Source organism: Pristiophorus japonicus, chromosome 12 (assembly GCF_044704955.1).
Source record: "Pristiophorus japonicus isolate sPriJap1 chromosome 12, sPriJap1.hap1, whole genome shotgun sequence".
In the NCBI taxonomy this organism is placed as follows: domain Eukaryota; kingdom Metazoa; phylum Chordata; class Chondrichthyes; family Pristiophoridae; genus Pristiophorus; species Pristiophorus japonicus.
Window position 1 is genome coordinate 83,866,910 of NC_091988.1, and position 13,643 is coordinate 83,880,552.

General features: G+C 43.3%; 1 protein-coding gene across 1 annotated transcript in view; it reads left to right on the forward strand.

Annotated features, from left to right (window-relative positions):
- LOC139277363 (metabotropic glutamate receptor 7-like) overlaps positions 1–13,135 on the forward strand; it is a 921,672-nt gene extending 908,537 nt beyond the window's left edge. The window contains exon 10 of the mRNA XM_070895726.1: positions 12,478–13,135. Coding sequence (XP_070751827.1) covers positions 12,478–12,527 — 50 coding nt within the window. The 3' untranslated portion in view covers positions 12,528–13,135. The remainder of the gene's footprint in view (positions 1–12,477) is intronic.
- Positions 13,136–13,643: the final 508 nt, after the last annotated feature.

The window sequence follows — 13,643 nt, forward strand, 5'->3', positions numbered from 1 at the left end:
TGATTGTTAAACATGTCAGATACAGTGCTCTCACGCAGGATGTGAGCATCATGGATACTGCCCAGAAATTAAGCATTCACTGCCATAATAATTTGCTGGTGGTTGACAACCAGCTGGACATTCAGGGAGTGGAATCCCTTGCGGTTCCTGAAAACCTCTGCATCCTGAAAAGGTACCTGCATCGCGATGTGAATACAGTCTATTGCTCCCTGCACCTTGGGGATGTTTGCAATTCTGGAGAATCCTAGAGCCCTCTCACTCTGTGTCTCCCTGGTCATAGGGAAGCTGATCAAGTCCCTCCTGCATACATACAGGGCTTCAGTGACCTGTCTAATGCATCGATATGTGGCATGCTGAGAAATTCTGCAAATGTCTCCAGCTGTGGCCTGAAAAGAACCCAAGGTCTAGAATGACAGTGCCGTGGTGACTTTGACCTCGACATACAGTGCAGTACTGATGGTGCTGGCAGGCTGCAGATCTGCCCTTATCAGCTGGCATACCTCAGTGGCATACCTTTGTGGAAGTGCGGTCTCCGAAGGCAGGTGGTGTCGGGAAAGTCAAGGTAAGAATGCTTTTCCCTGTACTTGCGGGGTGGTGTAAAGTCTGGTCCTCCTCATCAGTCTGTCATGTCTTACATTGAGCACGTAATGCTGTGGAGCATACCTTCGGCGATTTCGAGTCTGTTGCATGTAATTGGTCACCAAGAGAGGGTGATAAAGGACAGGCCCCATTGTCGTTGCTCTCTGTTTTCCACCGATTGTTCACAAACAAGGAATGTCCCGATGAAGACACCTATTCAATTCCAATCGGTCACAGTGTGGTCAAGATGTTTGTAGACATGTTCACATCAACTCCAATGACCTGCAGAGTACATCCGAACTCCACCGAGGTTGAAGCACAGCAGCTTTTTAAAGGATGCGACATGTGATCCAGAACATGGCGTCCATAACGCTGGGATTAGTTCTGGCTAGTTCCACTTTTTTGGGCGTTTTTTCGGGCGAGCGATATTGTGGGTGATATGTGGGCGGGCGGTATTATTGAATCTCAACGTTAAATCAGTGCGGAAGTTAACGCTGGGCGATATTATGGGCGTTGATTTCGCCCATTCTGATGATTCCGTCCAAAAAAAGTGGGTGGGAGGTAATATTTTTTCCTGGCACATGGGGAAAGTAACGCTCGGCGATAAATTTCCTAGAAATGCTCGTCAGTTTCCAATTTGTGCCAAAATGGGCAATATATAGGCGTTATACATCATTTCAGCAGTAAAATGGGCGTTAAGTAGGCATTAAGCATGCAAAAAAAGTGGAGGTTCTAGCCACATAGTCTTAGAATCATGGGCCACCTGTTTAAAACTGAGATGAGGGGAAATTTCTTCTCTCAGAGGGTTGTAAACCTATGAAATTCTCTACCCCAGATAGCTGTTGAGGTTGGGTCATTGAATATATTTAAGGCAGAGATAGACAGATTTTATGCGATAAGGGAATTAAGAGTTATGGGAAGCGGGCAGGGAAGTGGACCTGCGTCCATGATCAGATCAGCCATGATTTTATTGAATGGCAGAGCAAGCTTGATGTGCCAAATGGCCTCCTCCTGTTTCTATTTCTTATGTTCTTATGTACTTGTGTATCAGAGTGGTGCATGCACTTCGCAAGCGCCCCTGGGATCACGTGGGCTTGCCAGACCAATCATAGAAGGGAATCCCCATTCATGCTTATGAGGATTCAGTATGTATGGAACTTCCATAAGTATGAATGGGAATACCCCAAAAAATACCTCTAGACATCAAGTAAATAAATAAACATTACTTATTTTAAATGAATTAAAATGGCATTTAATTAAATATTTGAAACAAAAATTAAATTTTTTGAAAAATAAATTTGCATGTTTTAAAGATACGTTTATTTGTACTTACTGAATTGCAGCCATTTCTCTGATTGGCTCTCCATTGTCACATGACCGTTCACTGATTGGTCCCCTTGGAGGATAAGCCACACCCTGAAGTTTCTCTGGAATGTGTAAATGGAACCACCCAGCCTAACTTTGCACATTGTAACACGATCCATTTAGACTTCAGAAATCAGAAAGGACACATCCCTCCCACAGCCAAAGTCCCTCCTTACCCAAGCGCAAGTGCATGACCTTACCCACCCACCCCCCCCCATCATAAATGGGGCATCGTGTCGAATTATTAACAGGTTTATTAGGTATGAAATGAATAGTGACAATATCGTGACTTCTGGATTTCATCCACTTCAACGATGTCCCTGACACACCGAGCTTTCTGAGAAATCGGGTGTGGGTGTAAAGGGGGTTGAAAGAACGTGATCTGTCTTCTCTGAATTCCCTTTCCCACCGCACCCCCCACCCCACCCCCATCCACACTTCGTCTCTCTCCCTCGTGTCTCTCTCGCCCATGTCTCTCTCCCCCCCGCCATGTCTCTGCCCCCACCCCCCCTGCAAAACAGGCATGTTCCCCCCACACTCCCCCACTAACAACTAGCTCTCGCTACCCACCTTCCTCCCTCCAACCAGGCTCTCTTTCCCCCCCACCCCAACAACCAGGCTCTCCCCCCACCCCCCCACAAACAACCAGGCTCTCCCCCCACCCCCCCACAAACAACCAGGCTCTCTCCCCACCACCCCCCCCCCCAAACAGCCAGGCTCCCCCCCCCACAAACCAGGCTCTCTCTCTCTCTGTCTCTCTCTCTCCCGTCCCCGCCATCTCTCTCTCCCCACCACTCTCCCCCCGCCACTGCTGCTCACCCTCCGGTGCAGGGCTCGGCGGCCGGCGGCTAGCGGGATGCTCAGGGCTCTGTGGGGGGCTCAGGGCTCAGCGGATTGCGGCTCGGCGGGGGGCTCAGGGCTCAGCGGCCGGCGACTTGATGCGAGACTCAGCAGATTGTGGCTCAGTCAGGCAACATGGTCGAAATCAACGTGGCCAATTGCGGGGCCCCACATCCAGTTCGGGGCCCCACTTCCAGTTACGGTTTTGGGCTGGGGTCGGGGTCCAGAGGACGCAGGCGCAGAAGGACGAGAAAATCCTTCGTACAAATAGTCACATCGATGTTTTAACGTGGCTAAAAATAAACTTACCTTAGTGCACAGGGTTTTTAATGTATAAATGATGGGAAAAAAAATATTTTCAAGGGTTTTTAAAGTCTTATGCTGGTAAAAGCAGGCCTTACACCAGCTTTTACTAGGCATAAGAATTTCATGGGCATTCGCTGGGCAGAAGTTGGAGAAATAGCCCATTTCCCTGCCCGCAAAAGACCTTTTCCCAGGGATGTAGTGGATCTGTCAAGAGAATAGCGCATGCATAAACAAAGAACTTGTGTGGCCCTTACGCGTGCATGCGCACTTCATACGCACCCATGGGGGCCACAAGCTACGGCCCATTAATTGATTTACACTGACACACATTGAACTGATTTTCCATCTCTTGACCTAAACATTTTAAGAGATCTGAAATCTCAAGGCTGAAATGTTCCCCATTCATAGAAACCTTGAGTTTTCTATTCAGTTGGGCATTCAGTTCACCTCTCCAGTAATTCCATACCTTCGGTATTGATGTGGAAACTTCTAAAAAGCTCTCTTAAAAATCCCAGCTGCATTTTGCTGACCAGAACTTTATCAATGGGACCGATTTTCACGGCCTGAAGCAGGCGGGAATTAGTCCGTAGCTGAACTGACCGATTCGTTCCCAATGTGCCTGCCGCCATTTCTAGTGGGGCCTTCACATGGGCGGCCCTGTGTTAACTGAGAGCCTTGTAATATGCAAATCAGTGTCCCATGATGTCCATAGGACCCCAAATGCAATGTCAAGGTATCAATGTGCGGTGTGTGCATCATGCGTGCTACACCCATTGGTACTTGGATTTGAATGGCTTTAAAGGGACAGCTGCAGGCTGCTCTAAAGCCAAGTAAGTTTATGCTTCCTCATTGATTGTTGTGGGGCTGGAAGGAGCATGAACGCTGTTCCTGGTTCCCAAAAAATCTTACCACTCACTGCTAGCCTGTATGGCCAGTGAAAGATTGGCCCAAACTTCTTCAAAAAATTCAAACAGGTTAGTCAAGTGTGACCTCCCTTTCCTGACTCCACTCTGAATATTATTTAATAAATTTTACTTTTCCAAATGTTTATTTACTGGAGATCTCAGAGTAATTTCAAAGATGTCGTACTGGTCTGTAGTTTTCAGATATATCTTTGTGATTCTTATTTAAGTGATCGATTTAACGTTAGGCACTTTCCAGTTTCAGCCGCTCTCCTGAATTTAGTGAACCCACTTGCTCAGTTCAGTCTGGACTGGGTTCAATCAAAGCCTCCCAGAGTTGAAAGTGCAGTGTACTAAATCTGTTCAGCACCCAATCGCCATTATATTGCCATGAACCCATTGTAGTGTAATGATCATTAACATTTCGTCACTTTTGCTATTATTGTTTGTTATTTTTCACAAAAGAAATGAAGGAAGGAAGAAAAGAGTTTTGGAGAAGAGGTTAAGCATTGTTCTGGCAATTCTGCCAGTTCTGGTCTGAGCAGTTGAACAGTGAAGCATGTTACGTGTCCTCAGACCAAAAAGAGGGCTAAAGGCAAAACTTTAACAATGGGAAAGAGAGAGGAAAATTAACAAGCCTGTAAATTGCGGCACAAGACCTCAGCATCTGTGGGCTAGGGTAGGAGGTACACAGCCAGGGTTTCCCATTCTCAGTGTCATGTAGTGACACCTGTTGGAAAATGTGCCGATGAGGAATTTATTTGAAGACAGGATTAGCCATGACACCTTCCAAAGTCAATAGGCCACTGACATTGACTGTCCAACCTCACCCAAAGAGTGGCCACTTGGGCAAGGTATCAGAGGCCTGTAGTAACTGTGGAAAATTACCCCAGCAAGATTCAGTGTCTTCAGGAGAAGAAGGACGACAACTGGAGGGAATAATGTCCCAGAAATTGCAGCCACTCTGTGTGCGTATGATGTGCACACACACCCGAAGAGGCCTCGCAAGTTCCAGGTTTAGGCGCGCGAAACACATGCGCCGGAACACGGCACGTGATCTGTCAAAATAATTGCACGCATCCCCGGGAGAAGGGCCTTCGCGAGCGGAGATTTTATTTGCCCAATTCTTGCCCAGTGAATGTCCTTCAAACTCTTACGCCTGGTAAAAGCAGGCATAAGGTCTGCTTTTACCAGTGTAAGAGCTTTAATAGATATAAAAAATAAATGTTATTACTTATTTTTATATTAAAAACCCTGTCTATGAAGGTAAGTTTAATTTTCAAAAATTCCCATTACTATGAATGAGAATACTACATTGTGATTGGTGGTCCAGGCCCACGTGATCCCAGGATGCCTGTACGCTCCTGGAATACGTGTTCATTCCTCCGGGACCACCAGGTATTTGCGTAAAAAAAATTTGGGTCGGAGGCATCCGCCCACGGGAAACCTCCGACTGCAATTTTTAGTTCAATGATGTACTCTTGATGTACCTGAGAGGTTGGAAGGATTAGACATGAAAGAATGGAACTCAAAAGCATCGACAGTAAAAGAAAATGAATGAGCTACAAGTATTTGATTTTGCTTATTCTTGTCAACTCAGTATCTCATCTCGTGCCTCATTGAATTTCATCCAGGTAAATTAACTTGTCATGTTTGCAGTGGGATCCTCTTGGGTCCATCTATCATTCTCAACATCCTTCAGTGAATAAGGACCTTCCTGCTTTCAACTGTTATCATAGATTCAAAAGAGTCAAGTTTATGCTTGTAGAACAAATCTCATGATCTTTCTGGTAACTATAACAAATGCAACTAAATAACATGCTTCTCTCCACTTCCTGAAAGGAGACTCACCATCAGGACTTCTTTTAAAACTCAAGTAGAATTATGATTAACTTCTTATTGTCCCTGCTAATTTCTAGGAGGGGTTTTCTTCTTCCAGTGTGCTTGCTTAAATAATGAAAGCAGAGACGTCAAGTGAACTGGCCAGAAGGGGTGATTGAGGTCAACAATATGAGGGAGCTGAATTAACATAAGTAGAGATGCAGTGAATAACCTATAGTGCAGATTAGTTTAACTATGAGGTCAAGTGAGATGTTATCAACTGGACTTCAGTGACCAGTACCTGAGTATGGCGTTCATTCCGTTTAGTGAGGCAGATAAAAATGATTTGTCATCAACAAAGTCACAACTGGACTATGGGAATCCAACTCCCTGTTATATGGGAGAAATTTTACATTCAGTAGCAGAACATTCTGAATTCGGCATAAGTATGAAAGGTATTATTTGATGCCATTTTCTGTCTTAAGGCATGAAGGGGTTGTGGCTAGTGTAAAGGATGTCTATGCTAGGGTATGGAACACTTTCCCACTTTTTATACCCTGTGTTGATATCAAGGAATCCCATCTCAGGTACACTGCAGGTTAGATGCAGGGCAGTCTTCAACTGCTTCTCTCAACAGTATCTTTAGTCCAAATATATGCCAAATTTCTGGCAGTCTACCAGAGATTGCTCAAACTGTTCTAACAAGGAATGACAAGACCTCTAAGTAGAAAGAGAAAACTGGGCTAGCTTCAATCACTAAGGCTTGTCGAGTCTGCTTCAATATACAAATGTTTTATTATTATGATTTAATTCAAATTAGACTACTGTAAGTATAATCAGCACTTCAATATACCTTAGAAGTTGGCTAGATGTATTTTAATGAGCAGCAACAAGATAAATGACCAGTTAATCAATTTGTGATGGTGTTGATTGAGAGATAAATATTGACCAGGACACCAACAGAACTCTTTAGCTCTTCTTCAGATAGTCCCATCAGATATTTTACATCCACCTGTGAGGGCAGATGGGGTCTTGCTTTACTGTCTCATCTGAAAGACAGTGCAGCGTCCCCCAGCACTGCACTGAAGTGTCGGCCTAGATTATGTGCTCAAGTCTTAGGAGTGGGGCTCGAACCCACCACCTTCGGATTCAGAGGCAAGAGTGCAATCACTTAGCCAAAGCTAATAAACAATCAGTTTTCGGAACACACGTGGTATAAATCTGGTTTTAAAAAGCTTCAAATTAGCCAAGCTTCCTTTACAATTCTCTTTCTGGATAAAAGATTGGCAGCTGACTTTGGTGAGGTTATTGCTGTCTTGGGTTTTGGGTTTCCCCTGAGGTCACGGAGATTGGTCAACTATCTGCTTGTCGAAGGTTATGAAGTGAAGCTGGAGGGGAATAAAATCTGGTGTCTGCAGCTGTCTTGCTGATTTAGGTACAGTTCCAGCTGTGAAATGTGGGGCATAAGATGTTCTTGTATAGGCAGTTGTAAAACAATCACAAGGGATTTGGAACATTGAAATACACCTGCTAAATTCAACATCTGATGCTACACAGCCAAGCCCTCGTGGGAGAAATCTATAGAGAGGCGATATTTTAGTCTTTACTTGCAAGATGTTAATAGTAAGAAACCATAGCTACACCTGCCAGTACAACACAATGGGGTAGATTTATAACTTGCTTCTCGGGTGTAAATCTGTCACTGCAGATCGGACGTCCGCTATAAAAACTGCCCAATTTTCATTTCCATTGCGTTTCATGTTTTATTATTGAGGAACCCAGATGCAGGGCCAATTACACCATGGAGGAGAGAGGGTCCGTTAAATCAGGAGAAGTGATTAGCTGCCGCCAAGTTTTTATATTAAAAGAAGAAAGAATAGACTTGCATTTATATAGCGCCTTTCACGACCTCAGGACGCCCCAAAGCATCTTACAGCCTATGAAGTACTTTTGAAGTACTGTGATGTAGGAAAAGCCTGTAGATCATAGGGCAAAGGGAAGACGAGGAATTAAAAAGTTCCACTGTATTAAGGTCCTGGGTTAGAATCGCAGACACTCTGAGGAGTTTTAATTGCAACACAGTTAGAATGCAGGAAAGATGGTGTGTGTAAAGTAGCTTATCCTAGAAAAGTATCTCAAGCCTATAGAATAAATACCCAGACAGTGAAATTGCAATTTATATAGCCATTCAGAAAACTCCATTTGAAGCCATTTGAAAGAAGGTAAAAAGACCAATAAATAGTATTTTAGAATTGGGATATGTAAAATATAATTGTGTGGCACTGACAGTGTCTTCACAGTTCATGCACCAGCACTGGCATTGTGTCCTGAGCTATTTGAAAGGCAAGCCACAGAATAAATTGATCTGCACATGAAGTGCCTGTACTTTCTGTCTGTCCTTTCATGCGTGGAAAATAATTTGTGTGTGCCTGTGGTGCTTGTGAGTTTTATTCATGAGAGGATGCTGAGAATGGGCTCATGAATCTGTGCAACACTTTCGAGAGCATGTAGGGGAGAAGTGGAAAATATTCAAATCTTTTAGCACTGCTAGTCTTTGTTATAATAGAGCAAAAAATGTGGGTGGTGAATTAACTCATTTGGGAACCTAGCTGAAGCGCCAGTTCATACGGCACACCGTTGGCTACGGGAAAGACTCAGGTAAATCAGGAAGTTGTGATTAGGTGCTGCCAAGCTTAGATTATTAAAGCCTGTAGATTATAGCAGAATGGGAAGGTGGAGGAGTTCCACAGAAGTAAAACAAAATACTATCTCGAACACCAGCTCTACAATAAACTGGAACGCACCTTAATAGTTCCTGAAACCCAGTCAGGGCATTCCATTAAATTCATTCAATATATTCTTGGTGCAACACTGGACTTAATTCCAGCCCTAAATAAGTATTCACTGAGGATCTATCTGTTGTCCCATTGGGCCGTAGACTGGTCCCTTCTGCCTGGAGCTGCACTAAGATTGTAATGTGGAAACTAATTAACAGGCAATATTTTTTTTATTTGTGCTAACCAGGAAAAGTGACATTGATGAACAGTTTTTTTTCAAAGGGAACTGCCGATCTTGCGAATTGTTCATGCTGGGGGCATGACAGTACAGTATTCAGCACTGAAGACAATGTGAAGCAAAGAATACTGGATGTACATAGCATATGTTCTGGAATTAAATATATATTTATTCAAAGCGTGCATTACAGCATCTGCTTTCTATGCACATACCACTCCTCTGCTTCCAGCTGGATAAGGGTCATAACCTATTGAGGTGGCTATTTTGCCACCCATGTGTGCACTGGTAGAAATGTCACAAGTTTGCTTAAAGGAACTGAATCAGTGAAATATTCCTGCCCCTGATCGCTCTCCATTGACTCCTGTTGTAAAGTGCATGTGTGAGCGGGGGTGATAATAATAATATTAATGGAGAACAGGGAGATGACAGAGACGTTGAACAAATATTTTGCATTGGTCTTCATGGTAGAAGACACTAAAAACATCCCAATAATAGATAATAAAGGGGATATAGGGAGGGAGGAATTTAATACAATCACTATCGCTAAAGAAATAGTACTCAGTAAAATAATGGGGCTAAAAGTGGACAAGTCCCCGGAACCTGGCTTACATCCTTGGGTCTTAAGAGAAGTGGCTGCAGAGATAGTGGATGCATTGGTTGTAATCTACCAAAATTCCCTGGATTCTGGGGCGGTCCCAGTGGATTGGAAAACTGCAAATGCAATGACCCCATTTAAAAAAGGAGGCAGAAAAAAGCAGGAAACTATATACCAGTTAGCTGAACATCTATCGTTAGGAAAATGCTGCAGTAGCAGGACATTTGGAAAAGCATGATTCAATGAAGCAGAGTTAGCGTGGTTTTATGAAAGGAAAATCATGTTTGATAAATTTGCTGGAGTTCTTTGAGGATATAACGAGCAGGATGTAAAGGGGGAAACCACTGGATGTGGTATATTTGGAGTTCCAGAATTCAATAAGGTGCCACATAAAAGGTTACTGCACAAGATAAAAGTTCACGGGGTTGGAGGTAATATATTAACATGGATAGAGGATTGGCTAACTAAAAGAAAACAGAGAGTTGGGATAAATGGGTCATTTTCCAGTTGGCAAACAGTAACTAGTGGGGTGCCACAGCGATTGGTGCTGGGGTCGCAGCGATTTACAATCTATATTAATAACTTAGATGACGCGACTGAGTGTAATGTAGCCAAGTTTGCTGATGATACAAAGATGGGTGGGAAAGCAAATTGTGAGGAAGACACAAAAAATCTGCAAAGGGATATAGACAGGCTAATTGAGTGGGCAAAAATTTGGCAGATGGAGTATAATGTGGGAAAATATGAGGTTATCCAATTTGGAAGAAAAAATAGAAAAGCAAATTATTATTTAAATGGAGAAAAATTGCAAAGTGCTGCAGTACAGAGGGATCTGGGGTTCCTTGTGCATGAAATATAAAAAGTGAGTATGCAGGTACAGCAAGTAATCAGGAAAGCAAATGGAATGTTGGCCTTTATTGCCAGGGGGATAGAGTATAAAAGCAGAGAAGTCCTGCTACAACTGTACAGGGTATTGGTGAAGCGACACCGAGAGTACTGCGTTGAGATTTGGTCTCTGTATTTAAAGAAGGATTTGTATTGGAGTCTGTTCAGAGATGGTTCACTAGATTGATTCCGGAGATGAGGGTGTTGAATTATGAAGATAGGTTGAGTAGGTTGAGCCTATACTCATTGGAGTTTAGAAGAATGAAAGGTGATCTTATCGAAACATATAAGATAATGAGGGGGCTCAACAAGGTGGATACAGAGAGGATATTTCCACTCATAGGGGAAACTAAAACTAGGGGACATAGTCTCAGAATAAGGGGCCGCCCCTTTAATACTGAGATGAGGAGGAATTTCTTCTCTCAGAGGGTTGTAAATCTGTGGAATTCTCTGCCCCAGAGAGCTGTGGAGGCTGGGTCATTGAATATATTTAAGGCAGAGATAGACAGATTTTTGAGCGATAAGGGAATAAAGGGGAGCGGTTAGGGAAATGGAGCTGAGTCCATGATCAAATCAGCAATGATCTTATGAAAGGGCAGAGCAGGCTCGAGGGTCCAGGTGGCCTTATCCTGCTCCTATTTCATATGTTCTTATGACAAGTGCCACTTACCTGTCTTCTTAGATGGTCCCTTGAATCGAGGACGACTTGCTTTCACACCAAAAAGGGATGAGTTCACAGCTGTATCAATGAAGGACCTGATATTCCAGGTCACGAACTACATATTGAAGGGTGGAAGATGCCTGTGCGTGGACTTTTTTAATGTGTGGTGGCTGTTGCACACCAGCCACCACACAGGCTTGACAGAGCTAGGTCTTGGTCCACTGGCAAGGGTTAATCAAGACGACTGGAGACCTGTCTGCTGCAGGGACCTAATGCGCGCACACATCAGTGTGGGCTGGCCCATGCTGCCACTTACCTGTATGGTGCCTTTAACGTACAAGAACATCCTGAGGCGCTTCGTAGAAATAGCAGGAAAGAATTGGCACCAAGCCAAAGGAGGAGAGTTTCCGAGGGGGAGAGGTGGGTTTTAAAGGGATAGAGGGAGGTGGACAGATGGAGGGGTTTAGGCAGGGAATTCCACAGTTGCCGATGTTCGAGAGGTGGAAGTAAGCCGTCTTTGGGACGAAGACTCTATGGGATTGAAAGAACAGATCAGGGTCTAGTCGGATGTCGAGACTGCGATCAGGACAGCACCGGCTTTGGCTCTGACATGCTCCACGATTGAATATCCTACCAAAATGCATTGTCTGTGCTCACACAGGCGATTGGATACTTGGGCAAAGTAATAAAAGGGTGACCAGTACTCAGAAAACCACCCTGAGCATGAGGTAGTCCCTTCAGGAGAGGAGGGAAGAACTTTAGAAAGACAAACAAAAATGTCAGATATAATAATTATTGATGATATTTTCAAACCTCATTAATCCTATTGATTTTTTTTCTGAATATAATCAATTCATCACCACCATTTAGGCACCGTCATTGTGTAAGGAAAGTCTGAAGATGTAACCATTTTACCTGAACTTATTTTCTATAAATATGCCTCGATTTGGCAAGATGAGCTCATGGATTGAAGAAGGAGGAGTCATGTTGAATGTATTGGGCATATCTCTACAGTGGATTGAGTAGTTATTGGATTGTGGGAGGAAGTTCCCTCTGTGCATTAGTGAAATTTTGGATGTGTTTCTGATTTCCCTGCATTCAGTGCGCAGAGGAAATCTTTCTCTGCGTGTTGTTTATCCAAAAGCCTAGAATTAATTTGAAAGTCCAACAGTTGAATTAAGTTGCAAACCTCAGAACATTTTCACACCAACGACTAACGAAGAGCTCATTGCAGTAAGTATTTGCATAATGACTTAATTAAGATTTCTGGCCTTGAAATCCCAGATTCCTTTTTACCATGCAATTCATGTGAAGTACTTTGAGTGAGGAACATGGGTTTCTTGTGGAGAGAGAGTTCACTTGTTCACTGGTGCTGAGATTTCTTAATTTGTGTCACTTCAAAAAGCCCTTTGAAGTAATTAATCAGTGGCACTATTATTGGTGTAAGAACAGTGATTAATCGGCATGACTTTCGCAGCTCTAACTTTGATCTTGCTGCTTTCTTACAGGCCCAGCAGCCAAAAAGAAATACGTAAGCTACAATGATCTTGTAATTTAATTTGCTGCCTCCTGAAGAGAATGGGGCGGCCAGGTTCTTCAGGCGTCTGGTCATTCATCTGGTGCAGGCCTCCACGCGCCCTACTGCCTATCAGTGGAGGAGTCTGTAAGCCAGGCTTTACCTCAGAGATTGAACACAGAAGACCCAAGTGTTTGATAAGCTCCTTGAGAAACGATTCCCTGAAACAACTATTGGATTTATCGGACTTGCAAGCCACTGTCGTATTGTTATGTGCGTGACCCGGCGCATCAGTCAGAGCTGAGACCAATGTATCTTCCCATGTGGGCAAACTGCAATGAACAACTGAGGTCTCACAGGGCCTATTAAGTCTTTGAGTGTACTTCCAGACTGCAGTTTTTGACGAAGAGAAAATAAAATCCCATCTATATAGTTTGTGAAGTTTTGCGTGGTGCATCTTTGTTGCTTCTGTTTCACTGTTGCTTCCTGAATGCAATCACACTTATTAATTGGTCTTGGAATTCCCTGTTTAGTCAACAGTTCATGTCTTGTTATGCCCCCTATGGAGCTGTGTGATAAAGGACTATGAAAGCATGTTCATTTTCTACAGTTTGTTTGTAACAAGTATTGACATTAATCTTGCTGCTTATGTGCCAATATCGTGGAATATACTTTCAGCCAAACATATGATTTCTTTTTTTATGGTCACTCATTAATTGGGATAAATGATGTGTTATTGTCAAAGAATGTATCAGCACAAGAAATAAAACCATTTGGATTAATTTTTTATTCATGCAAAAAGTGTTCCTGGTATTATTTTGTCTTTGTGAATTCAGCACATAGAAAGGAAGAGGCATCAAGTGTCCATCTTATTAATTGCTTCAGTAATTGTATTCTGCTGTGTACAACACGTTAAATCGAAGCTGACGGTTTTATCACATCTGGTACAGTGTGGGGTAGCACGTCCATAAAAACAAATCTTGCGCGTGCAGGTTGTATGGCTGAAGCAGCAGAGCAGTCACTACTTGGGAGCAAGACAAGACTGAAATGGTGACAGAAGAGCCGATGTTCATTTTGTTTGAACTTTCTGACAGACACAGTTGTCATAGGAACAGTGTGATCTCATGTCCAGCCAAGATCTGGCACCCAACATAATCT